Raw genomic sequence first — 22,192 nt, 5'->3', positions numbered from 1 at the left:
TGTGCACCTATTCACAATCTAATACAGATATACGCAAGTCCAAGGCATACACAGCAGAGAAAGAACAAAGGTCCAACTACCAGCACTCCAATAGCAACGATGGAGATAAATTCATATACGAGCCATACAAGTAATGCCCTGTCCCAAACAGATTTCAACCCTGGTGCGATTTCCATCTCCGAGGGTTAATCGCCGACTGTGCTTGTTCCTCTCGGCCTGGTCCAATTCCTGCTCTTTGCCAGAAATATGCAATTTCTGTACACTGCAGACTCGGCTCTATGCACGCTATTTCCCTTTGCGTGATTTAGCCGGACAAGGTGCTGGATACGCGCGACCATGACATCGATCAGACTGTGGAAGTATGATATACTGTCTGCGCGTACGAAGGTGGACTTTGATTTATATCTATATCTTTGTGGGATACAGATAACCCGCCAAATTTACGACCAAGAACGGATAGACTCTGGCTCTGACTTCCTCTCAGTAATAAGGAGGTCGAGTTCTGCTGATTTTGTCGACGAAAACGTCAGATCAAGATGGTGAGCTACGAGGACCAAGGCGCAAAGGCTAAACATGTCGTCCTCATCTCTATCGTCTGGTCACTCTTCGGAATCGCCACACTCTTCTTCTGCGCTCGAATACTGATCCGGATCAAATTCTCCAAGCGCATTTTCATCGACGACGGTCTAGCTGGCTTTGCGTTGATTTGCTTGTTAGCGAACGCAACCCTCACTCAGATAATGCTCCCATCCATGTACGTTGCGGTGGAGATGGAGCAATTTTCAGCATCGATCAAACGCGCAGCGACAATAAACATCATCGGAACCATACCGCATTTCCTGAAATATCAATTTGCCGAAACCATGATCTATTGGACATGCTTGTGGGCAGTGAAGGGTAGTTTTCTAGCATTTTTTAGACGCCTGGCAACAAATGTTAGAGGTCATTTAATCGCTTGGTGGATTATCGTTATCATCACGGCATTGGCATATATTGGCTGTGTGATAACATATCCAGTTTCGTGCAGCGACTTTTCCGGAAGTAGGAAGCAAGCCAGAGTTTGCTATTGGCATGTTGAAGCTAACACTTTTGTAGTTGGATGCACTACTCCGAGAAACGTGCGGCTTGCATTGGTTTCCTTAAGGTTTAGCACATCCGTCGATATCCTCACAGATCTCTTAATCATGGCGCTCCCAATGTCGCTGGCCTGGAGAGTCAAGTTACCACTAAAGACTCGCCTGGCGCTTATCAGTGTTTTTTCACTAGGTGGTTTGATAATCTTCTTCGCAATTATGAGGGTCATTTTCACAAACAAAGAACATAGACAGCCGGAGATATCGTGGTTGAACATTTGGTCGGCGATTGAAGCTAGCGTTGCCTGCATTGTATGCAACTTGGCGCCGTTTAAAATTCTCTTCAAGGGACAGGTGCACAATCACTCAAGTGACCCCTCATATTACGGTCGCCATTATGCGAAGCAGGAGAAGACGAACCTAGAAAGCCATGAGATGCAATTTCCGGCTTACGTGGAAGAGCCAGCCAGAGCAAGGCGGGCAGATGAAAAGGAGGCAGTCGAGGAGTTTAACGAGCTACATCCGGCTCTTCGCCCCATACGAGTGAAGGGAGATGCAGAATTCCCTGTTGTATACCCACAGAGGGCTAAGAAAGTCAACATGCGTACCAAAATATCTGCAAATGCTGGAGGATCTGGTCGGCCATCATTGGATGGTGGCGGCATTGTAGTCACTAAAGAGGTGGAGCGTAAGGTTGTACCGGCTGACCAGGTGACGATGACCAGTGCTAGTACTGAGCAGTCAAAGTATCCGCCGATGAGAACAACATGGATAGAACGCGGGAGCGATGACTCTTTGGAACACATGTTGGCAATAGGGCAACACCGGAGTCAAGGAAGTCAGCATTGGTTGCAAAGAGAACCGCGTAGCGTTGCTTCGGAATATTCCATTGATTAACGTTATGGCGCCCCCTTTTAATACCGTAGAAGACCTTTTATGCCATGACAAGTGGGGGAAGGGAAGCTCGGTAATGAAGAATTTTCAGGTGCTGTTCAGTCCACGTCCGAGCTTCTTGACTCCAGTTTCTGAATCTCATCTCGAACTCCGTCGCATGCTTTCATCAAGTCCGCATATCGTTTGGCAATTTCAGTCATGCCCTTTCCAGCTCTCTCATATTCTGAAAGTGCTTTTTCAGCTGCAGCTGCACGTGACGAAAGATCAGCATCCGCATTTTCCAGACGTGACTTGTATTCCTCCAAGTCAGATTGCAGAGCGGGATCTGTGAGTATGGAGTCTGTTTGGGCTAATATTTGCAGCTTGAGCTCCATTCCCTTGGCGACAACAGCAAGGTGCTCTGCTTTCGCCTTCGTACCACGAGAGATACTTCCATGGATCGTTTGTTCGATGATTCGAATGGAGGTTTCAAACAGATCGCGGTATGCCGCATGGATCTGGTCGCCTAGCTCTGTGATTCGGGTCCTCGTAAGTGATATGCTCGCAGTCTGGTTCGCAATAGTCTCTTGAAGGGCCGAAGCGTGAGTAGTGAGTTGAGAAAGAGCTTGTGCATCTTGAGAGATGTTCACGTCTGCGAGAGCCAGTTTGGCAAGAAGAAGTGCTGAATCCTCCAGTTGCTTCGATACTTCGGATGCAACTGGTTTAATGTGCGACTAACAAGTGAGACTTTGGATGTCAACTGATGAGAAAGTGGGTCGTACCACAAAATAATCAATGTCATCGGTCAGAATATCTAAATCAGACGGTGACAGCGCATCCTCTAGCTGTGCAGAGATGATGTGGCAGGTTTCGATCAACTGGTATAACAATCAGCGGATTCCATAACGATCAGCACCCATGCAAGGTATTTACCTCCGGAGGAAGATCATTCATACGTAGGCTTACGGCTCGAAGAGCATCCTTGAGGAGTGTGCGTTGGGCTGCATCCCGCCGCGCGGTGACAAGTTGCTATTCAAAGAACAGTCAGTGCTGCAGCACAGATGAAGACCTGATCAGCTTCACGTGTACCTTCTCTAATTCGGCTTGCGCCCTCTGCTGCTTGATGAGACGTGTTGACCCATCGGCATTCAACCTCGAGCCTGCAAGATTCGTGTACAAGGCCTTGAACTTAGGATTGTTTTCAAGGACGTTGGGGCTAATGGGAGGGAGCATGTTGGAATAGATGCAACGGATCGCCTCGATTCCAGCCCAGAGAAGAACCCAGCGGTCTTTGTTCGGCTGTTCACTGGCTCACAACGACGTCTCACCACAGGATCAGGCACAGCAGCAAACAACATTGGGGATCCGTCAAAGCGCTCGTGCTCACCCCCCTGGCCCTTGCTCGAATCCTTATTGGTTCCGGGGGTCGGGTCGCAGTATTCGCACAACGGCACCGCAGCAGAGGTGACTTGTTCATGCACGTTGCGCTACCAGCAGAGCCATTTGATGTTCTTGAGGCCGAATCTATACCGTGTGCTGATCTGTCTTGACATTCCGACGCCAGTGTGTCTAAAAATTGTTGGACGGAAGAGACTGCAGTAGAGCGCTTGGGGCATCAGGCTTACTGCATCATTGGTTATGGACGTACATTCTGGAGCAATGGCTCTGACGAAAACCTTAAAAGCGAAGCCTAGGCGTAGTGCGGAGATTCAATGTATAGGGGTTGAACTCATCATTGTGTATTTAGCTCTTTCAACTAGAGTTTAAGCCCACATGGCTTTATTTTGGTTTTGCTTCTACATATCAACTAACGGAGTGGATATTTGTCTGCTTTTCACACACGTGCCCTTTTATTTATTGAACTGAATAGAATTTTGAGTCGCTTAAATTTTGAATGACATCTAATAAGGTCGAAGATCGTGAAGCCTGAAAGTCCTGAGCGGAAGTTCTCGACGTCGCTTTGGTTTTACGGACAATGCATGGCGCCGATGTTCATTCGAAAAAGACATTCTGCATCACCTCGCACAAGCTGACGACAACCCTCCGACGTTGTATGCAGTATGAGCTTAATTCCACGCCGTATAGTGAAAAATGCCGAATCACAGTCAGCTTCCAAGCCTTCTAGCGTGTTTTGGGGTGGCTGCTGAGATTACTATTTTGGGCGTCCGAAACAGGGAGCTCCCGGGTCAGGGGAACAATCAAACATGAGCACCATCAGGCTGTTCGTCTACAAGCGTCCACGACTGTGCCCGTCATGTGTCGGATTGGACCGTATTCTTGCTGACAAAGTCTCGTAAAACCTCCAGGGCTAGTCCTCAGGCACGCCAAGCTAATGCGAGCCCAGAGCTACTTTGTTCTAATCATAATTTCCACTAAGAAAGCCACATACTCCGCACCCAATCACGGTCTGCTCGGGTTTCACTCAAGCTGTCCTTCAAACAGCGCGCTTGGACGATAGCGCGCTCTGATCTACCACAAGTGATGTATCTGCACGGTGCTTCAGGCGCTGCTCATCCTGCTTTGAAATTCGGCTGCCATACTTCTTTATGACCAGGGTTTACCTGACCTTGTGCTTACTTGGGGCCGTTAGGCTTAGACTTGATAGGGGAGATCGTTCCTTGACGAGGTATTATATCAACTCCTGTGGCCTCTCACTATTCCTTCTCAATCTTGCTCTAACCTTCTCTTCGCTAAAATTTTAGCCTGTTGCTTGGCATTCTTGCATCCGCACATAGACAAGCTTAACAATTCTTGCTCATAATGGTTCAGATCAAGTCCTTGTCATTTCTTGCTTTAGCATCGAGTGCTCTTGCCGATGTCATCACTGTTGACGTCGGTTCGTCCGGAGATGTTTTCAGTCCCAACAGCGTGACCGCAAAGGACGGTGACATTGTCCAATTCAACTTCCATGGCACGCATTCAGTTGTCCAATCCGATTTCAGCTCGCCGTGCAGCTCCACCAGCAACACTGCTATCAACTCTGGCACACTCAGCTCGGTATGGCCGTATCCGCTTTGTTCCTGCCTTGCGTATCGCTGACCTGCACGTCCCAGGGTGCATTCTCCGTAAAGATCAACAGCACGGATCCCATCTGGATCTTCTGTGGCTATGCGCGGCACTGTCAGTCCGGCATGACCATGGTCATCAATCCACCTTCATCAGGCGACACCCTTGAAGCCTACACGCAAGCTGCTAGCTCCTCCGGCCGCTCGCAGTCTCCATCTAACGTTCAAGGAGGCATCGTCGGCGATGCAAGTGCCTTCGGGACCGACTCCTCGTCAAGCTCTGCTTCAGCTTCTGCTAGCGGTGCTGCTTCCGGTACGGCGTCCTCCGGCTCTTCCTCCGCCACGACAACAGCTAGCTCCACCTCGGGCTCTTCAACAGCTTCAACCACAACTTCATCAAGCACGTCTTCCACCTCTTCTGGCGCTGCCGAGAAGGTCAAAGTGTTCGGAATTGCTGGTGTCGCTGGGCTTCTTGCTGCTCTTTTTGCATAGATGCGTTGAGATGCCTCTTTAACCAGTATCGCTATGGCTGTGGGTACGCATGGACACTCTGACAGGGAAAAAATCCGAACGAATTGGTAGCATCTCAGATGCTAGTTTCTAGTCGGTTTTACTTGCGTTTTTGAGGGAAAATAGAGCATTGTATCTCATCTCTCGGAAACTTTTTGACATTTGACTCCAGATGCGTTGCTCAAGTTATTCTGTGTACGCTCTGAACAATTGCAAGTCGCTTACTGCAATATACTCGGTTGCGACTCCTGCTCCTATACAGAAAACAAATCCTTCCTTTAGCTCGTAGTCATACTCTCCGGTTTTCATGATACCACGCCCTCTTGTGACAATCATTATACTCGGGCCGTCTAATTTTTCGATGAAGTCGCTCTCTTCACTGCTAAGCTCCGTGGCCAACAAACTAAACTCGCTGATTGTCGGTTCATATACTTTGGTCTTGCCACTTCTGGACCTTTTGAATATTTGAGGTTCCAGCCTTGCTTCGTCGACGCTATGCGTGATAAAGCTCAGTGTTTCAAGAAAGGTGTCGATGTTGTCTCTATCGGCGCGAGGGCAAAACCCTGTACTGAGTACGTTGTTCGAGCTGGCCATGCATTCGATGATGTCGCCGGACAAGTAAGCATGGATACTGTCAGCAGGGATGTAAATACCTTCTCCGGCAGACAATTTCATGTAGTTCATCAGTATGACGGAGACGAGAATGCCGTTATCCTGCATGCGATAAGACTACCTTCCTGTGACAAGCTTTGAAAGACATGGCACTATACCGTTTTGTCATACTGTGACCACAACCTGGGTATCATCTCTTGAATGTACCTGTGCTTCTCCTTGAACATGGCCTTCGGCAGCTCTTGCAATCTCTGTCCTACTCTTGCAACAGTTTCTTCGTCTGCCTTTAACATCAATTCGCAAACGCCCTTGAGCATCTGGTCATCGAACGCTGGCTTTCTTGCTGGCGGCATAAACTGCTTAAGAGGCTCTAGCTGCAACAATTCGTCAACGTCCTCAAGCGGCTTCCAGCCTACGAAGGCCTCAAATGTCCCAAGCGCTATGGCTATCTCGGGCTTGTGGTTGGGATCTGTGAACTGCTCTGGGCTCCGGCGGTGGAGTTCTGAAGCAAGTGTTCTATTCTGATGAGATGCATGAGTCAGACTCTCCTAGAGAGCTTAGGCTTCACGTACAGGATGGAGTTGTAAAGGCAGAGCCTTCGCTATGGACAAAATTTTGGGGAGGAACGGGAGATTCAGACCAAATTTCTGGAACACAGCGTTGCCTAACAGCTGGTCTGGATAAGCGTTGATAACATCTTGGAGACTCTCCCCCGACTCCAGAACATAAGAAGGCAAGTTAGGATATGTCCCCATCCACATCTCAGAATAGGTTTTGTTGACGTCAACTTTAAAGTCTGTTCCTGGCGTTTGCGAACAAAGTGTCGCCGCAATTGAATCCCAGCCTTGCTTTCCCCAAGGATAATTGTTGCAGCTGCACTTGAGCTGGAGTACGGATTGGACCATTTTCGGTAGAGGGGGAGATTCAAATAAAGAAATGTGGAATTTACATATATCTAGTACGTGTTCAATGACTGCAAGAACAGAACTCTTTCAACTCTGCAGGCGTGATAAGCATTCCCCTGTACGATCTGCGCTCATCTAGACGTCATAGTGGATATCACGAAGTATCTGCCCAACCTCCTCTTTCAGTATGTGAGATCAAGCATGAGTGAAGTATGGTCGCAGACATACGGTTGAATTCTCCAAGCACCAGAGTTGATATGAAGATATAGCTACTGCCATATCGCACGCCAGCCAGCGAGTCGCGCATCGCTTTCATTATGACGAGCAAGGGGATCCGTCCTTTATAGTTAGTGAATTACAGAAAACAAAGACAGACGAAATCTGAAAACTCATAGCGAAGTACAATTCGCTCCATTTAAAAGTATCGCAACAATGTTGATATGTTAATTTTGAACAGTTCTCGAAGCATATGTCGAAAGGAGATAGGTGGCGACCCACTTTCTGCTCCGCACCAATCACACGACACGCGCAAAGACAACACCGTAAGTTGGAGAGCCATCCCTGGACTCGACATTTGCATTATCATCGTTCCCCAGTTCTTCATGACGCAGACTCTAATGACGAAGAGTCTCTTACTAGTGTCTAAACGCTTCAGTCGATTCTTGAAGTGATACGGGCCCCCCTTCAACTGTCTGCTTTCCACCTTGTCATAAACCTTCGCTCAGCTTCACTCTTACTCTTGAAGGAGTAGTCTTCCCTCTACACAATGCATTACGCTTACCCCGGGCGTAAATCCTCACATCCCACTTCTTTCACACCGAGACAAAGCCGTTCGTCAATATTACACACAATACGACGACGTGTCAGATTGCGTACGTTGTTAACAGCCGCATTGGCCCTGGGCTTGCTGTATTTGGTGCTTTCATGGTTATTCTCGTCATCATCCACGGAGATAAGCAGCATACCTGTTGCACCAGTGTTTACGAAGGCTCCATCAGGAGAGCCGAATGTGGTGATAGTGACCGTACTGGACGACGAGAAGGGGCAGGTCTACAACACGGCTGTCAAACAGAATAGACAAGAGTATGCAGAGAAGCACGGTAAGATATCTGCAGCAAAAGACTGGCTACGCAAGAATTGACATCCTCATAGGCTATGCGACATTCATGCCGCAGGCGACCGAGTATAACGTTGGCGACTCTCCTAAAAGCTGGGCGAAAGTTCCAGCTTTACGTCATGCAATGACCGTATTTCCACGAACGCCGTTCTTCCTCTTCCTTGACGACCGCACACTGATCGCGAATCCGTCATTGTCAGTTGAGGAGCACCTAACCAACAAGCAACGCATCGAGTCGCTGGCAATAACTGATATCCCTGTGGTCCCCCCAGATAGTGTCATTAGGACAACACGAGACCAGCCGGGCGATCTGGTCGACCTGCTTCTCGTTCAGGACAGGGAAGGACTGAGCGTTCGCAGTTTCGTTCTGCGCAACGGGGACTGGGCGAAGTTCTTCTTGGACGCATGGTTCGACCCGCTCTACAGAACGTACAATTTCCAGAAGGCCGAGCGTCACGCGCTGGAGCACATCGTGCAGTAAGTGCAGAACCAAAAAAAATACAAGGCACACGCTCGCGTCGACCATTGAACTAACAGCACGGAACAGGTGGCACGGTACGATCCTCGCGAAGCTCGCTTTGGTCCCGCAGCATATGCTGTGTGCCTATTCCGAGAAGGACAAGCGCGCCGCCACGGACAATGGAGTATACGAAAACGGCAACTTCGTCATCAGTTTTGCCGAGTGCGATTCGCCTGACCGCAGCTGCCGGGACGAGATGAAGCCGTGGTTTGAGCGGTTGCATGGCCTGGAGATCTAGATATCACGACACGGGGAGTCGCAAATTCTTGGCTCCCGTTCCGGGATCGTGTTCATCCTCATGCAAGAATCCCGTTGCGCATGACATGAAGCGTAAAGAGCATGCAAACCACGCTCGGCATTGTTTCTCGTTCGGTGTTCTCGGAAAGGCTACAGTCAGCATCGCACGTTCGTATCTCTTGGGGAGGGTCTTGGGCGAGGCCCCCTTTTTTAACGTTAGACGAATACAGGGAAGACTAGATCAAAGTAATGAAATGCGTACTTTTTTCTACCTAGAAAGGGAGTCAGAGTCTTTTGCTTCTCCCTTACCCCATGATTCGTGGGGCCTTCTGTGATTGCTAACACGCTCATGTCGATCCGCTGGAAGTTGGCGGTCGTGGACTACATGCGGTGATGCACCATGCTTACGATGAGGCAGATTTGGACGTGCAAGGCAATTTGTTGCCGATCACGCCTTGTTTGGGGAAGAGCTTGGGCTGGTCGGGTCATGGCCCACGACAACCTCGTGCGCAAGCTGATCCTCCTTCCCTTTGCGCCTCGGTCAGAAAACGGAAGTTTCATTCAACTCCTCATGTCCGGTTTTGAAATCTTGGTGTATGTTACAGGGGGGACTTTAATCACTGCAACATTCAGTGTTCGAAACAGCATGAGCATTTGAAAAAGAAGAAAAAGGGTAAAACACGTCGAAATGGCTGCACTTCGTCCACGAAGCTTAGTAGCAGTACGTCATTTTATGCTATCGCTAAAAGCTGGGCAGGTCCAGCCATCCGCTACCAGACATTGATCGTCCTGTGTGTTTGGTACTGTTGTCATTGTGTAAATGGTCGATTCACGTGGTCCACAATATGCTGCCTGCAACCCTCCCAAAGCGTGTGTTCGAACATCGTCTTGTGAGACGTCAAAACACGAGAGTCTCTCATCCACCATAAGATGAGATCTTTGGTCCCATGAAGCCATCATTCGAGAAGGAATAAGTGGACGTACTCTTCGGTGCTGGAGGAGGGGCCTGTATAGCGGACGGCACTCCGCACTGGACCCAGACATCCAAACCTTTTGGATCGGAGCTTCCAGCGTAGCAAGAGCCGTCGGTGTCCATGATCGTAGCATCGCGGTCAACCCCACAAGGATGACGGCGAATCATGACTACCAAGCAGGTTTTAGTTAGCGCACCGCGCAAACGCACAACAATAATGACGACGTCGACGACGGTTAGAAACGAAACTCACCTTGACAGTCCGGGTCGGCGGCCAGCAGCGTGAATGTGACGTCGTCGCGAACGGGGCCATAGCAGGTGAGGTTCCGGGCATGAAGGTAGACGGGCACGCCCTGGCACAGCGGGCCCTCGTAGAAGGCCACGACGGCATTGGCGCGCGGGCTTTTGGCCAACGCCTGATGAGCCATGATGAGATGAGAGTCCAATGACCTGGGCTTGCCGACACGGTGGACGAGCCCCGAGGCGGCCTGGCCACGCTTCATGCGCCACTGGCCCGCGACGCCGGTGGCAGCGAGGACCAAAGTGAGGAGCGAAGGTAGATGCATTGCGAAGCGAGCAGCCAAGGTCCCTGCCAACGAAGGGACAGAAGGTGAAATGGCGGGTCCTCCGAAGGCTGGTTTTGTGTTGTTGCTTTGAAGACGTGCACGCCTTCGTCGGCTGCGAGCAGGAAAAAGGCCTGGTCGAGTTACGTGGACGGGATTCTTTTATGTACTGGGTCAAAGTCGACGGGCGACGGAAGGATGTAACCTGAAGCGAGCGACTCCGCGAGTCGCTGTGCTCACTGACGCCGTTCCTCGACTGTCAAAGTCTGCCTCCGCCTCAGGCGCACGAAGCGGTCCTGATACGCGCAACCTAGGCGATTGGTGCTACCGGGAAGCCGATTCCAACCGGAATACTGTCCGTCAGCGCCGTGTCCAAAGTCATAGTCCCATTCGCCCGCACCGCGAAAGGCGTCTGGACCGTTGCAAAGGGTCGGGCGGGAAACGAGCTGGAGAAGGTGGAAAGGACAGGGTGAGAACAAAAGACGACGATGACGACGACGACGAAAGGATCGCAGAAGACAAAGCGGTGCCGTCGTCTCGAGGGGGACTATGCCTTTAATTTTTCCTAGTGCCCCTCGCGTCGAGCCAATCGTGCCGGGAGTTACATTTTGGAGGGAGGGGGAGTTTGTTCTCGCCCCGGGCTGATCGCGACGGATGTGCCCGGTAGACCTGTGGTTGAACCGGCACGAACCAGAAAAAAAATAAATAACTCTCACGCAAAAACCCCCTCCTCCCCAAATCGTCCCTTTTTTTGCCCGGTCTGGACTGACGACGTCGAAAGGGCTCGGTGGGAGCCGTGGTCGTACTCCACGCAAGCGCACGGGAAGACCTTCTAGAACGAAACGGGCATCTCGCCCTAGTTTTATTGTGCCGCAGGACGAGGTAAGGTTGGGAGAGACGCGATAGAAGATGAACCGGCTTTTTTTATTTGATTTTTTATTTATTTATTTTTTAAATTTTTTTTTTAAAAAAAATTTCCTTTCCCCACCCCCTTCTCCCTTTCCTGTCCTTGAACTACAAAGAACGAAACATGTCGTACTACGTCCTGTGTGAAGCGACTGCTTTGGCCCGTGCTGTGCCATTTTGGCGACAACTTGTCCTCGTCCTGACTCCGGATAGCAGCGAGCAAGGAATACCACCCGAGATGGTTTCTCTCTCTCTCTTCTTTTCGTTTTTTTCCGCCTGCAGAGGTGTAGTTAGGGCTCGTCACCGGACTAGGGCTAGGAATGTCTACGAGTTAGGCTGACGTAATGCACAAACGCTGAGAGAGGGCTACTTTTCATGTATGTCTGCAAAATGGGACTGCTTATGGGAAGGATGAGACGATGGTCTGAATTAGACTCTTGTCTAAAATATAATCTACCCAAGGATGATTTGCCTTTTCCCATATGCTTGAAAGATCAACAGTCATGCCCAGCTTGTTGTTTTGTTCCAAACAACACCATGCACGTGAACCAGCGCATTCTCCTGGTCAGGAATCCATGCTTGCATTAACGAGTCAGAAAAGTTGCTTTGTACAAAGGTTTGTCGAGGCTGTATGCTCGTCTGTTCAGATGCACGATTCCTTCACACAGACACCCAAGCATGGCATGTTCGTTAGCCTAGTCGCTGTCCTCCTCGTCTGAGGCCGCCTCATCGTCAGATTCGGACTCTTCGTCATCATCGGTTTCCTCAGCCTCGTCGTCAAAAAGGCCTTCCTCCGCGTCACTGTCGCCCGATGATTCAGCATCACCCTTGACGATGCCGTTGCTGAAGACGCCCATTTCTGCATCTTCTTCGTCCGAGTCGCTGGCGTCTGCACCGCCGAAGCCCTTCAGAAGAAGCCTCTGTTCACCGGCAGAACCCTCGGACTCTTCATCGGATACTTCCATGTTGTCGTCCTCTTCGCCTTCGACGTAGATGGTGACCTCCTCTTCCTCGTTGCGTGCATTTCGCTCCAGAATGTCCCGTCGCAGGTCCAGCTGTGCGGAGAGCATGTCGAGCTTGCCCTTCAATTGCAGGAGTGGCTGCAGCCCGTCTGCGCGCGCCTTGATGACTCTCTGCAGCACGGCTAACTGCTTCACAACGTCGGGCTGTCCAGCAAGGTAGCCGCCGTGCGCGATGATGATCCACTGTATCCACACCATCAAGTTTCCCAGCCGACCTGGCCTTCTGGAGATCTTCTCTGCGATTTTGGTCATGAGCCCGATGACAAGTGTGGAGTCTATTCTGGACAAGGTATTGCGAACGCTCTCGAGATCATGCGTCTCGAAGCAGGACTCCAACAAAGTGGTGTCATTTGTGCGCAGAGCCTGGGTGAGAACAGTGCTGAATGTTGCACCGGTGGGTATGAGCTGTCTCACCTTCGACGTTTTGTCGGTGGCCTCGCCCTCCATTGGGATAAGGGCTGCCTCGACGTCGATCGGTTCTGCTTGTTGCGCTGCTAATCGCTCGCCGAAGGTGGCTTCGTCACCGTCATTTTCGTCAGCAGAAATGTTGTCAGCAACGTCAGCAGCGTCTTCATCTTCGCTGTGTTTGCCATCGTCATTGTGTTCGACGCCATTCGGAGCGCCTTCGACCTTCGCATGTGCGCGTGTGATATTGTCCTGCTCTCCGTCCCTGTCCTCGTCAAGGTCGAAATCGTCGCTGGAATCGTCGCTCGAGATGCTGATGGTGTCGACATTTGGCTTCTGCGGTCTTGACCGGATAACGTCCGCATTGCCATTGGGTGTGTTGACGACTGCGCCCTCATCGTTGACGCGCGATGCGTCCGAGGGTCTCGATTTGGTTGTGTGGGCAGGGGCCAGCTTCTTGCCGGCCTTCTTGTTGCTAAGCAGGATGTCTTCAAAGCCGGTGGAGCGAGCGTCGGGAAGAGGTTTTCGTCGCTTTGCCGGCGGCGGAACGGCCGAATCCTCTGCTGCAGCTGGCCGGGCTCTTGACTTGGCCATGGTGAGGGTTTCGTGACCGGTGCAGGCGGCCGTGCTGGAGACGGGCTGAGGCACTCAGTCGCACTGTTGAGGCACGCAACTACTCCGTCACAGAGCTGCGGGGCGTGCAGCGGGCGATGTGGCGCTCAATGGTTTGCAGCGGGCGGCGACAAAGGCATAGACCAAGGAAGAAACGTCGACGCACTGGGCTTGGGAAGAAGGGGCAGCAGAAGCGGTGGCAGCAGTAGCAGCAGACGTAGCAGAGGAACAGCATCAAAACTTTTTTTTCCACACGGGAACGCCTTGACCACGTACGGGCAGGGCGGGTCCCGCGGAAACGGGCGGTGATTGGCTGGCGAAAGAGACAGATTGCAGCCTTGGACGGGGCCGGGTTGGAGCCTGAGCCGTGAGGATTTTTCCATAAAGCGTGTTCGGGTCCGCACTCGCACGAAATCATAAGACGCTCAGTTTTCCCACCGCACCCGCTCTCGCTCACGCACACGCACTCGCACTCGCACGCTCACGCTTCCCTCTGCCTCACACCGCCACGCCCGCCCTCCGCACGGCCCCTCGCCCGTCACCTGACCTCGCCCGTCCAACGCCCCGGCAGCCGCACATTCGTCCCGCGCGCTTCGCTTCCCAACCACCGCGCGCTGCTGCTCTCTTCCTTCGCGGCGAAGAAAAAAGAAAATCTCTTTTTGGAAACCACTGTCCCCCGGCCGATCGCTGCGAGTGACTTTTGCTAGTTGACTCGTACGTTTTATCTCTTGGCCCGTTTGCTCCGGGGCCTCTATTTTGTTGCTTTCTCGACGCGCCTGCACGCGATCTGAACGCTGCGTCGCGACGTGCAGCTTCCGCACCTTGAGCGAGTCACGTGCGCTGGCCCTTCCAGAGCTTTTGTCTACCCACCGCGATTCCTCGCCGCCAACTTCCAACCTCCCACCTTTGCCGGCGTCTGCACATCGCCGTCGAGTCATCGCGACCGTCCCAGCTGCGCCTCGCTATCGCCACCGCGCATCTACATAAGTCACCTTTCCCACCGCTTGGCTGTTCCGGCGCGCAGCTGCCACCTGCAACCTGTGTCGCGACGCGACCGCCGCCCGCTGCGCATCACCAAAACTTATCCGCAACGGACTGCGCACCCGTCGCGCATCGATTCGCATCACTCGAATGTCTTGCTGAGTGCGCTGACGCTCCCCACACATGGCTGTCATGGCTTCAGATACCCCCGCTGTACCCCCCGCCTTACCAGAGAAGGCACAACAACTACCGGACACGTCTCAACTGTCCGAAAAGACCCAACTCAACGGGTACGTCATCTTTCATTCCCAAAGCATCCGGTCCGTACTAATATCAGCCAGAAACACGAACCACCACGACGCACTTTTTGACGCCTCCGCGGCCCAGAACGGTATGAGCAACGGCACGTCAGAGAACTCCACGTCCCAGGAAAGTGCTGGCGCCACAAAAGTCGTGGTCGCGGCCGAGGACACCTCCACTGCACCTGTAGAGCACGTCGAAGCTGGTATGTCTGGTGTTGCAGATTTCGTACCAGCCAGCGCAACAGATTCGACAGTCCCGGCCACCGATATGCTGTCCACAACGACAGAACCACCTGCGGTCGCTGCATCGACGTCTGACGTGCGTGACGAGCCGCTTCCTACAGACATGTCGAAGCCTGCTGCTGAAGCTGCACCAGCTGCGACAGGCCAGCCCGAAGCTCTGGTTAACACCAAACCAGCAGCGCCGCAGCAGGAAGCCACCGAGGCACCCGTGGAAGACAAAATGGACACCAGCGAGGATGCCCCAGCAGCATCCGAGTCGCACGTCTCCACTGATGCAGTCCGCCTAGCGGAGAGACCGGACGAGCCAATGGAATCCGTTGAGCCAGCAGCAACTCCGAATGTGTCTGCAGTGGTATCGACGCTACCAGTACCCGGACAGGAGGCCAAGACCCAAACACAAACCCAGCAAGAGCAAGCAACGGCGGGTCAGGTGCGCCCGCGCGAAGAGGACGAGGAGGCAGAACCAGTCGCAAAGCGTGCAAAGACAGAAGGCACGGAGGAGGGTGCAGCGGCTACGGACTCTGCACAACCAGCTGCACCTACCGGCGCGGCGGCATCAGCGCCAGAGCAAACAAATGCATCTGCGGCTGACGCAGAGGCATCAACGTCGGTGCCAGCCGCCATCCCAGCACCGAAACAACCACCGTTGGACTCGAACCCGATCACCCCAACGCAAACAAAGTTCTTGCTCGAGCAGATCCGAAAAGCAAAGAAGACTAAGAGTGCGCTGGCTTACCTTACTCCTGTCGACTATGTTGCATTGAACATTCCCACGTATCCCGACATCATCAAGAACCCGATGGATCTAAAAACTATGGAAGAGAAGTTGAAGCAGGGCAAATACCGTACGGCGGACGACTTGATGACCGACTTCGAAACGATGGTGCAGAACTCGCAGATTTTCAACGGCCCACAGCATCCAGTTGCACAAGCAGGACAATCGCTGCGTGCGTACTTCATAAAATGTGTCAGCATGATGCCGAAAGGCGAGGCTGCAAAAGCTACTGAGTCGAAGCCCAAGAAATCTGAGCCTGCGGCTCCCAAGGCGCCACGACCTGCTCGTCAAGCTAGCACAGTGACCGCAAAGTCACCCGCATCTGAGAAGCCAGCCGGCTTTTTGAACGAGCATGGCATGCCGATCATACGGCGCGATTCTTCGGCGCAGAACGACCGTCCCAAGCGGGAGATTCACCCTCCAAAACGCGACTTGCCCGCAAGCTCTGCGCGACCAAAGAAAAAGAAGGCGCAGCTCGAACTTCGGTTCGCAGAGACAGTTGTTGCAGAGCTTCACAAGAAGAAGCATCAATCCTTTACCTACGCTTTCCTGTATCCTGTTGACCCGGTTGCTCTCAACATCCCCAACTACCTACGCATCATCAAGAAGCCAATGGACTTCGGCACCATCCTGACCAACCTCAAGAACGGACAGTACTCGAGCGCGAAGGAAGTTCATGCGGACTGCAAGCTTGTTTTTGCGAACTGCTACAAGTTCAATCCTCCTACCGATGCTGTCTTCAAGATGGGCAAGGAAACGGAGGAGCTTTTCGACAAGCTGTGGGCAAACAAAGATCAATGGATTGCAGACAACCAGCCCCAGTCCGAACCGGCCTCAGAAGAGGAAGAGGAGGATGTCGAGGAGGAAGAAGAGGAGCCCGAGGATCCCAACATTCGCCGCATGCAGGAAATCCAGGCCCAGATCGCGGCACTCTCTGCCGAGGCTCAACAGCTTATCCAGCCTACCCGACGCATGTCGCCAAAGGTGTCGACCAAGTCCAAATCCGCAAAAGCTAGCTCCAGCAAGCCCAAAGCAGCATCGAAGAGCCAGACCGTCTCCGCTCCAAAGTCGAAGCCCAAGAAGGCATCGAAGCCCAAGAAGCTTACCTTGGACCAGAAGCGAGAAGTGTCCGAAGGCATCGCCAATCTGGATGAAGCAAAGATGCGCAAGGCGGTCCAGATCATTCGAAATGGCGTGCCGTCTCTTGCAGTAAGTCTTGATCAGGCCAACGTTTGCGCAATGCAAATGCTAATCCAATGTCGTAGAATGTCCAAGATGACGAGCTTGAGCTCGACATTGATGAGATCCCAGAGGATGTCGTCTACAAGCTTTGGGAGTTTGTAAAAGCCTCTGCTCCAAAGCGCGAGCGCGAACCTAGCCCAGATTATGTTGACGACGATGAGGACGACACGTACCAAGCTCGTTCCACAGGTGTCGGCGGTCCACGCCGCAAGAACAAGCCGATGAAAGCGCAGGAGCAGGAGGAGCGCATCAAACAGCTGCAAGAGAAGCTGCAAGGCGGCGGAGTTTCCGGCTCGTCTGCGAGCCCTATTGCTCAGCACCATGAGAGCGAAGATGAGGGCGACAGTGAGTCGAGTGAGGAAGAATGATGGCTTGCTTGTGACGGCATGGCGCTTTCGACCTGCTCGAAGGCGCTCTCCGTTCTGATCCCCACTCTCTATAGTCGTCTGGGCTTCTCATTTCTTTCCTTCCCCCATTTCCCTTCTTCCCACGAACGAATATGTATAATTACTGCTGGCGCAGTGCCCGCAAAGACGAGTGCTGAAAGAATTTTGTGACACCATTACGTAGTTATAACTGGGGACGGTTCAAGTGGTTTATTTTTTGTACGAGAAACAGATGAAGAGGTATCGATCAGATAGTTCGGCGGTTTTGCCGAAGAACGTCTGCGGAGGAAAGCTACTTTCCGCGTTCTATGCCGCATGATGGAAACGGGCAATACACATGCTTCCTGCTTCCTGATTGCAAAACTGCGCTTTGTAGTATGAGATTCAGCAGCTTTAGGGGTCGAGCGAAGCGAAATTGAATGGACGTGGTTCGTTGTCGCGTGTACAATGTGCTTTCCAGAGTTCCCAGACATTCCCAGAGTTCCTCTATGACAGATTGCTTCCCAGCATCATTCGCATAAGAACACAATTACCGTTCTCTCTGGACACATAACGAATTCCAATTTTGGTCGTGGTGATGAGTGTGCACGTGATCTGTGCGCTGCGGCTGGGGCTTCCCCATGCTCCTCTTGTCGTTGTTCTCTGGAAAGCTCAGAGCGCGTCGCCTCGCCCATTTTCGTTCGCCTTCAAGCTTTCCATCGACTTTTTGCGCCCACGCTTCTTCCAACTCGGACACGACGTCAACACCCTCGTCAGCAAAACGCAGCGCACGCACGAAACATCACAAATCCATTGAGCCACCGAAAAATCGTGTGCGCCCGCCTCTTTTTATTGTCCATCGGAAAGTCTCAGGGACTTTGAACGGACTTGTCGCGCCACAAGATGGCGCCAGGCGTACAGATCAGCGAGGTGAAGGGAAACAGCAGGGAAAATCGGACGGCGACACATTCACACATCAAGGGCCTGGGTCTACGGCCAGATGGAACGGCAGACAAAAACGCAGGGGGGTTTGTGGGCCAGACGGCCGCGCGAGAGGTACGAACGCATTCAAAGGCCCAAGTGATGGACGAGATGGGCAATAATGACAACAGTAACGAAATACGGGGTTGCTGACATAAGGATCAGGCATGTGGCATCGTCGTCGATTTGATTCGGGCCAAGAAGATGTCTGGACGGGCTGTGCTGTTAGCTGGCGGACCAGGCACAGGCAAAACGGCCCTCGCGCTAGCCGTGTCGCAAGAGTTGGGCACAAAAGTGCCATTCTGTCCAATTGTGGGCAGCGAAATATATTCGGCGGAAGTGAAGAAGACGGAGGCGCTCATGGAGAACTTTAGACGGGCAATCGGTACGACGACGCACCTTTTCAATCCAGCTCTTCTAGCTCTCTGAACGCGCTTGCACGTTTTCCATTTGCTGACAACATGATGCTTGTGAACAACAGGACTTCGGGTCAAGGAGACGAAGGAAGTTTACGAGGGCGAAGTCACCGAGCTCACGCCGGAGGAAACAGAAAACCCTCTTGGCAGCTACGGACGCACGATCTCACATTTGCTGCTGACGCTGAAGTCAGCACGCGGTACCAAAAAGCTACGCCTAGACCCATCCATTTACGAGGCCATTCAGAAAGAGCGTGTCCGCCTTGGCGACGTCATCTATATTGAAGCCAACACGGGTGCGGTTAAGCGCGTGGGTCGTTCGGACGCGTATGCGACCGAGTTCGACCTGGAGGCTGAAGAATACGTTCCGGTACCCAAGGGCGACGTGCACAAGAAAAAGGAGGTTGTGCAGGACGTGACACTACATGACCTGGACGTGGCGAATGCACGGCCGCAGGGTGGACAGGACGTCATGAGCATGATGGGCCAGCTGATGAAGCCGAAGAAAACAGAAATTACGGAGAAGCTTCGGGCTGAGATTAACAAGGTTGTGAACAAGTATATTGATCAGGGTGTCGCCGAGCTGGTTCCTGGTGTGCTTTTTATCGACGAGGTATGCTTTCAATCTTTTCCTCTCTCAGTTCAACTACGTTTTGCGCGCGATGAGATAGGTGACTGACTGTCTCCCGCGTCAGGTCCACATGCTTGACCTTGAATCCTTTAGCTTCCTGACCCGCGCGCTCGAGTCACACATCTCGCCCATAGTAATACTCGCTTCTAATCGTGGGTTAACGCCCATCCGCGGCGCCGATGATGACTCCATCCCGCCTTCGGCCCATGGCATTCCTCAAGATCTTCTTGCACGCCTTCTCATCATTCCCACGCATCCGTACCTCCCGGACGAGATCAAGCTCATCGTCAAGAAGCGTGCCGACACAGAGAAATTGGCCATTACCGAGGATGCCCTGCAGAAGGTCAGTGAGGCAGGAGTAAGGGTCAGTCTGAGGTACGCGCTGCAGCTGTTGGCACCTGCTCAAGTACTTGCACGGGTGGGCGGCCGTGGAGAGGTTGGCGTGAACGATGTCGAGGAATGCGAATCGCTGTTCTTGGATGTTGGACGGAGTACCAGGGGCCTTGGTGAAGGCATCATAGGCAATGGCGCAGCGTGAGACGTGGGGTGACATACCTTAGTGAGTTCTGGAGACGTTGTAAGACGAACGAAAAAAAGAAGCAAGGGAGGGGAAGGGAAGCGAAATTTCGGCGTCATTTGCTTCCGATGCTCTTGAGCGCTCCTCTTTCCGCAATCGCAGGCTACCGAGCAAATCCCCCCTTTTTTTTCCACTTCGTCCCTGCGGTCTCTATATGACGTGAAAACGGATTTTCGGATCGTGGTCATGTCGCGAAGTAGGATTACATAAACGCCAAAAAAATGAGCGAGTCGCAATCGAACCTGAACATCCTGCGATGCCCATGTCGCTCTGGAGGACATGTTCAATTTCCTCTCTCCTTGTTTCCTTACTTCTCTCTCTCTCTTCTTTGTATACCCTCCCCCTCTTTCCCTTTCAAGTCCCGTTTCGTTTCCCCACACCGCTGAAAGTGGAGTCCTTGGCCGTCCTAGTCTTTTTGCCGGGTCACCCCCCCTTCCCGTTTTCCGTATCTGAAGCCGATATCGGGATAACGGTTACGACCGTCCAATTCACGAGTGGAATGGGTTAAGGCATGCACGGCTAAAGAATCAATAGACTTCGTCACGACGCGGAGGGTTGTTTTCTCTCTCTCTTCCTAAGAACTGAAGCTGATAGGTGGAAGGCGTGGCTTACGGGAGATGAATGGATCTTGCTGGAAACCGGGATTACAATGAGTTTCTCTCAACGGTCGGGTCGGGAGGCCTCTTTCCATTGAGCGGCGGCGCGAGCGCGTCCTGGTGGCTTTCAGGCGGTGGGTGGGCATGGCTACGGGACCAGAACATACGTTCTTCACATGGCGCCGACGATCGAGCGGATGCAGAGTGCCTGCTGTCGTCCGCGGCCGCTAGGTCATGTGTTCCTTCGGTCAGCTTGCCACGAGGACGATGGGTCCAAGTGCTTATTCAAAGCCTTGCGCTTGTTCTTGACAATTTCTGGTGATTGAGCAAGGCAGCTACGCCTTCACCGGCTTTTCTCACCGTCACATCAGTTTGACGTCTTTGGGCGTGGGCAAACATATCTATAACACTCATAGCATTCGAGAAAGCGTTTCCCCCCCCTTTTTTTTTTGGTAGAAGATACATCTGAGTAAGACCTTGCCGTTGGCATTTGAAGAAATTGCATGATTCAGTCTGTCGTTGTATACAACTTCAGTTCTTACAACGAATTGGGTCTTTCATGACTGTGCGTAGCCGGGCGAGGTCTTGGAGGCGTGGTCAGGTCTTGGGGGAACATTTATCGGGATATCGGACGTAACTTGATCGAAATTTGGACCTGCGTGAGCAAAAACGACAAGTCGAGTTACGCCGTAGCGGTGAATACGTTCTCTTTTTAAAAATCACTGTTCGTCTGCCAAACGGGGTCGGTAAGTCCACCGCACGATGTGCTGCAGTAGAAGGAGAAAAAAAAAGGAGGGTTGTGGGGGAGAAGTGTCTTTGAAATGTGTGGGCCAGAGCTGCGAAGTAGATGATAGAGGCTAGGCAGATTTTGAGTTCAGCATATTGTGCCCGTGATAATCTATCCAAAAAATCTGCCGACGGCTGCACCAGTTCTGAACCCAACATCTCACATCTCACCGTCCGCTCTCGAACTAACGGACCAGACGGTGTATCAGGAAGCTAACTCAATGGTTCTAGGTTACATATACCGGTCTAAAAGCCGTTTGCGGTCACAAGCAGTGAAATTTAATTGCTGCAAAAGTAGACATCGAGGGCTCAGTGTTCGCTCAGTCAAACTACAGCGTCATAGGGCCGGTGACGATGAGGCGACTGACTGTCACCAATCACGATCGAGTTGATCCCATCATCAAACGTCTCGAGCGAGAAGCTCCCGGTCTTCTTCAGCGTGTGCGGAAACAGTGGCAGCGCATAGAGCCGCGTATCGTGCGAACCTATCCTGAGCATCGAGCACCAGGCAAAGTTTGCGAGGTGGTCCCACGAAGCCTCGGCAGTTACATCCACCAGGTGGTTGAGATGGCGATAGCAGAAGACATAGCCGTGGCGAAGTGGATCCGGAACCAGCAAATCTACGCCACGTTAGAGAATCCGCCAAAGGACCTGCCGGCAGCCTTCCACGGCAAAATTTTCGGCAACAGTCGTCTCGACGATGCGTTTGCCAACATGATCGGAGATCACCATCCGAACCACCCTCAACGGAGCCCTGTTCTCTCCCAGCTCACCATATGGCAGCGTTGGGGTCTGCCATTTGCTGTCCCTTTTCGGCCCCTGGTGACATGGCCGGATCACGAAGAGATGAGTTGGGAAGGCGACCAGCGCGTTGCATCGGAGAACGGACGCTATGGCCGCTATCCAGGCATTCCACGTCGAAATGACTACAATTCTTACGTGCCGTGGCAACAGAGGGCCTACC

The 22,192-nt window shown here is 52.3% G+C and overlaps 9 protein-coding genes across 10 annotated transcripts; 5 read left to right on the top strand and 4 right to left on the bottom strand.

The window, feature by feature from the left end:
• Window positions 1-536: 536 nt before the first annotated feature.
• PV09_02720 (uncharacterized protein) lies at window positions 537-1,970 on the top strand (the record flags this gene model as incomplete). Its single annotated transcript, XM_016355810.1, has 2 exons — window positions 537-1,041; window positions 1,096-1,970. 2 exons carry the CDS (start codon window positions 537-539, stop codon window positions 1,968-1,970), a joined length of 1,380 nt encoding a protein of 459 aa, XP_016216116.1.
• Window positions 1,941-3,267, bottom strand: PV09_02719 (uncharacterized protein). The gene is made up of 4 exons (XM_016355809.1): window positions 3,036-3,267; window positions 2,880-2,975; window positions 2,729-2,824; window positions 1,941-2,680 (listed from the first exon to the last, which is right to left on the bottom strand). Exons 1-4 carry the CDS (start codon window positions 3,177-3,179, stop codon window positions 2,066-2,068), a joined length of 951 nt encoding a protein of 316 aa, XP_016216115.1. The 5' UTR covers window positions 3,180-3,267; the 3' UTR covers window positions 1,941-2,065.
• A 1,076-nt stretch (window positions 3,268-4,343) lies between these two features.
• On the top strand, window positions 4,344-5,815 carry PV09_02718. Of its 2 annotated transcripts, XM_016355808.1 has the most exons (3): window positions 4,344-4,572; window positions 4,649-4,943; window positions 5,000-5,815. In XM_016355808.1, the coding sequence occupies exons 2-3, from the start codon at window positions 4,707-4,709 to the stop codon at window positions 5,441-5,443; spliced, it is 681 nt and encodes a 226-aa protein (XP_016216114.1). In that variant the 5' UTR covers window positions 4,344-4,572; window positions 4,649-4,706; the 3' UTR covers window positions 5,444-5,815. The 2 variants fall into 2 exon arrangements, with proteins under 2 accessions (XP_016216114.1, XP_016216113.1); XM_016355807.1 differs by having other exon boundaries at window positions 4,344-4,943.
• Window positions 5,480-7,410, bottom strand: PV09_02717 (mannose-6-phosphate isomerase, class I). Its single transcript, XM_016355806.1, has 4 exons — window positions 7,207-7,410; window positions 6,646-7,143; window positions 6,232-6,594; window positions 5,480-6,175 (listed from the first exon to the last, which is right to left on the bottom strand). The coding sequence occupies exons 2-4, from the start codon at window positions 6,976-6,978 to the stop codon at window positions 5,648-5,650; spliced, it is 1,224 nt and encodes a 407-aa protein (XP_016216112.1). The 5' UTR covers window positions 6,979-7,143; window positions 7,207-7,410; the 3' UTR covers window positions 5,480-5,647.
• A 148-nt stretch (window positions 7,411-7,558) lies between these two features.
• On the top strand, window positions 7,559-9,131 carry PV09_02716 (uncharacterized protein). Its single transcript, XM_016355805.1, has 3 exons — window positions 7,559-8,078; window positions 8,131-8,572; window positions 8,643-9,131. Exons 1-3 carry the CDS (start codon window positions 7,745-7,747, stop codon window positions 8,851-8,853), a joined length of 987 nt encoding a protein of 328 aa, XP_016216111.1. The 5' UTR covers window positions 7,559-7,744; the 3' UTR covers window positions 8,854-9,131.
• Window positions 9,132-9,547: 416 nt separating this feature from the next.
• PV09_02715 (uncharacterized protein) lies at window positions 9,548-11,062 on the bottom strand. Its single transcript, XM_016355804.1, has 2 exons — window positions 10,079-11,062; window positions 9,548-9,995 (listed from the first exon to the last, which is right to left on the bottom strand). The coding sequence occupies exons 1-2, from the start codon at window positions 10,389-10,391 to the stop codon at window positions 9,769-9,771; spliced, it is 540 nt and encodes a 179-aa protein (XP_016216110.1). The 5' UTR covers window positions 10,392-11,062; the 3' UTR covers window positions 9,548-9,768.
• A 640-nt stretch (window positions 11,063-11,702) lies between these two features.
• On the bottom strand, window positions 11,703-13,548 carry PV09_02714 (uncharacterized protein). Its single transcript, XM_016355803.1, has one exon. It carries the CDS (start codon window positions 13,313-13,315, stop codon window positions 11,990-11,992), a length of 1,326 nt encoding a protein of 441 aa, XP_016216109.1. The 5' UTR covers window positions 13,316-13,548; the 3' UTR covers window positions 11,703-11,989.
• A 213-nt stretch (window positions 13,549-13,761) lies between these two features.
• Window positions 13,762-17,774, top strand: PV09_02713 (uncharacterized protein). Its single transcript, XM_016355802.1, has 3 exons — window positions 13,762-14,604; window positions 14,656-16,843; window positions 16,900-17,774. Exons 1-3 carry the CDS (start codon window positions 14,498-14,500, stop codon window positions 17,242-17,244), a joined length of 2,640 nt encoding a protein of 879 aa, XP_016216108.1. The 5' UTR covers window positions 13,762-14,497; the 3' UTR covers window positions 17,245-17,774.
• A 152-nt stretch (window positions 17,775-17,926) lies between these two features.
• Window positions 17,927-20,122, top strand: PV09_02712 (RuvB-like helicase 1). The gene is made up of 4 exons (XM_016355801.1): window positions 17,927-18,297; window positions 18,388-18,607; window positions 18,704-19,251; window positions 19,334-20,122. The coding sequence occupies exons 1-4, from the start codon at window positions 18,145-18,147 to the stop codon at window positions 19,805-19,807; spliced, it is 1,395 nt and encodes a 464-aa protein (XP_016216107.1). The 5' UTR covers window positions 17,927-18,144; the 3' UTR covers window positions 19,808-20,122.
• The last annotated feature ends 2,070 nt before the right edge of the window (window positions 20,123-22,192 follow it).

The sequence above is a fragment of the Verruconis gallopava genome, assembly GCF_000836295.1.
Source record: "Verruconis gallopava strain CBS 43764 unplaced genomic scaffold supercont1.7, whole genome shotgun sequence".
NCBI lineage: Eukaryota > Fungi > Ascomycota > Dothideomycetes > Venturiales > Sympoventuriaceae > Verruconis > Verruconis gallopava.
This window is presented reverse-complemented; position numbering and strand designations above follow the sequence as displayed.

Bases quoted from the DNA above. Each gene is read 5' to 3' on its own strand.
- PV09_02719 (XM_016355809.1), bottom strand. From the start codon at position 3,179: ATGCTCCCTCCCATTAGCCCCAACGTCCTTGAAAACAATCCTAAGTTC. The intron at 2,976-3,035 runs GTACACGTGAAG...TTCTTTGAATAG, and splicing joins CGCAAGCCGAATTAGAGAAG to CAACTTGTCACCGCGCGGCG. The intron at 2,681-2,728 runs GTACGACCCACT...CTCACTTGTTAG, and splicing joins ATGACATTGATTATTTTGTG to TCGCACATTAAACCAGTTGC.
- PV09_02718 (XM_016355808.1), top strand. From the start codon at position 4,707: ATGGTTCAGATCAAGTCCTTGTCATTTCTTGCTTTAGCATCGAGTGCT. The intron at 4,944-4,999 runs GTATGGCCGTAT...TGCACGTCCCAG, and splicing joins ACTCTGGCACACTCAGCTCG to GGTGCATTCTCCGTAAAGAT.
- PV09_02717 (XM_016355806.1), bottom strand. From the start codon at position 6,978: ATGGTCCAATCCGTACTCCAGCTCAAGTGCAGCTGCAACAATTATCCT. The intron at 6,595-6,645 runs GTACGTGAAGCC...GCATCTCATCAG, and splicing joins TGCCTTTACAACTCCATCCT to AATAGAACACTTGCTTCAGA. The intron at 6,176-6,231 runs GTATAGTGCCAT...TATCGCATGCAG, and splicing joins GGTCACAGTATGACAAAACG to GATAACGGCATTCTCGTCTC.
- PV09_02716 (XM_016355805.1), top strand. From the start codon at position 7,745: ATGCATTACGCTTACCCCGGGCGTAAATCCTCACATCCCACTTCTTTC. The intron at 8,079-8,130 runs GTAAGATATCTG...ACATCCTCATAG, and splicing joins AGAGTATGCAGAGAAGCACG to GCTATGCGACATTCATGCCG. The intron at 8,573-8,642 runs GTAAGTGCAGAA...AGCACGGAACAG, and splicing joins GCGCTGGAGCACATCGTGCA to GTGGCACGGTACGATCCTCG.
- PV09_02715 (XM_016355804.1), bottom strand. From the start codon at position 10,391: ATGCATCTACCTTCGCTCCTCACTTTGGTCCTCGCTGCCACCGGCGTC. The intron at 9,996-10,078 runs GTGAGTTTCGTT...CCTGCTTGGTAG, and splicing joins CGCCGACCCGGACTGTCAAG to TCATGATTCGCCGTCATCCT.
- PV09_02714 (XM_016355803.1), bottom strand. From the start codon at position 13,315: ATGGCCAAGTCAAGAGCCCGGCCAGCTGCAGCAGAGGATTCGGCCGTT.
- PV09_02713 (XM_016355802.1), top strand. From the start codon at position 14,498: ATGGCTGTCATGGCTTCAGATACCCCCGCTGTACCCCCCGCCTTACCA. The intron at 14,605-14,655 runs GTACGTCATCTT...AATATCAGCCAG, and splicing joins GAAAAGACCCAACTCAACGG to AAACACGAACCACCACGACG. The intron at 16,844-16,899 runs GTAAGTCTTGAT...CCAATGTCGTAG, and splicing joins ATGGCGTGCCGTCTCTTGCA to AATGTCCAAGATGACGAGCT.
- PV09_02712 (XM_016355801.1), top strand. From the start codon at position 18,145: ATGGCGCCAGGCGTACAGATCAGCGAGGTGAAGGGAAACAGCAGGGAA. The intron at 18,298-18,387 runs GTACGAACGCAT...CATAAGGATCAG, and splicing joins GCCAGACGGCCGCGCGAGAG to GCATGTGGCATCGTCGTCGA. The intron at 18,608-18,703 runs GTACGACGACGC...TGTGAACAACAG, and splicing joins GAACTTTAGACGGGCAATCG to GACTTCGGGTCAAGGAGACG.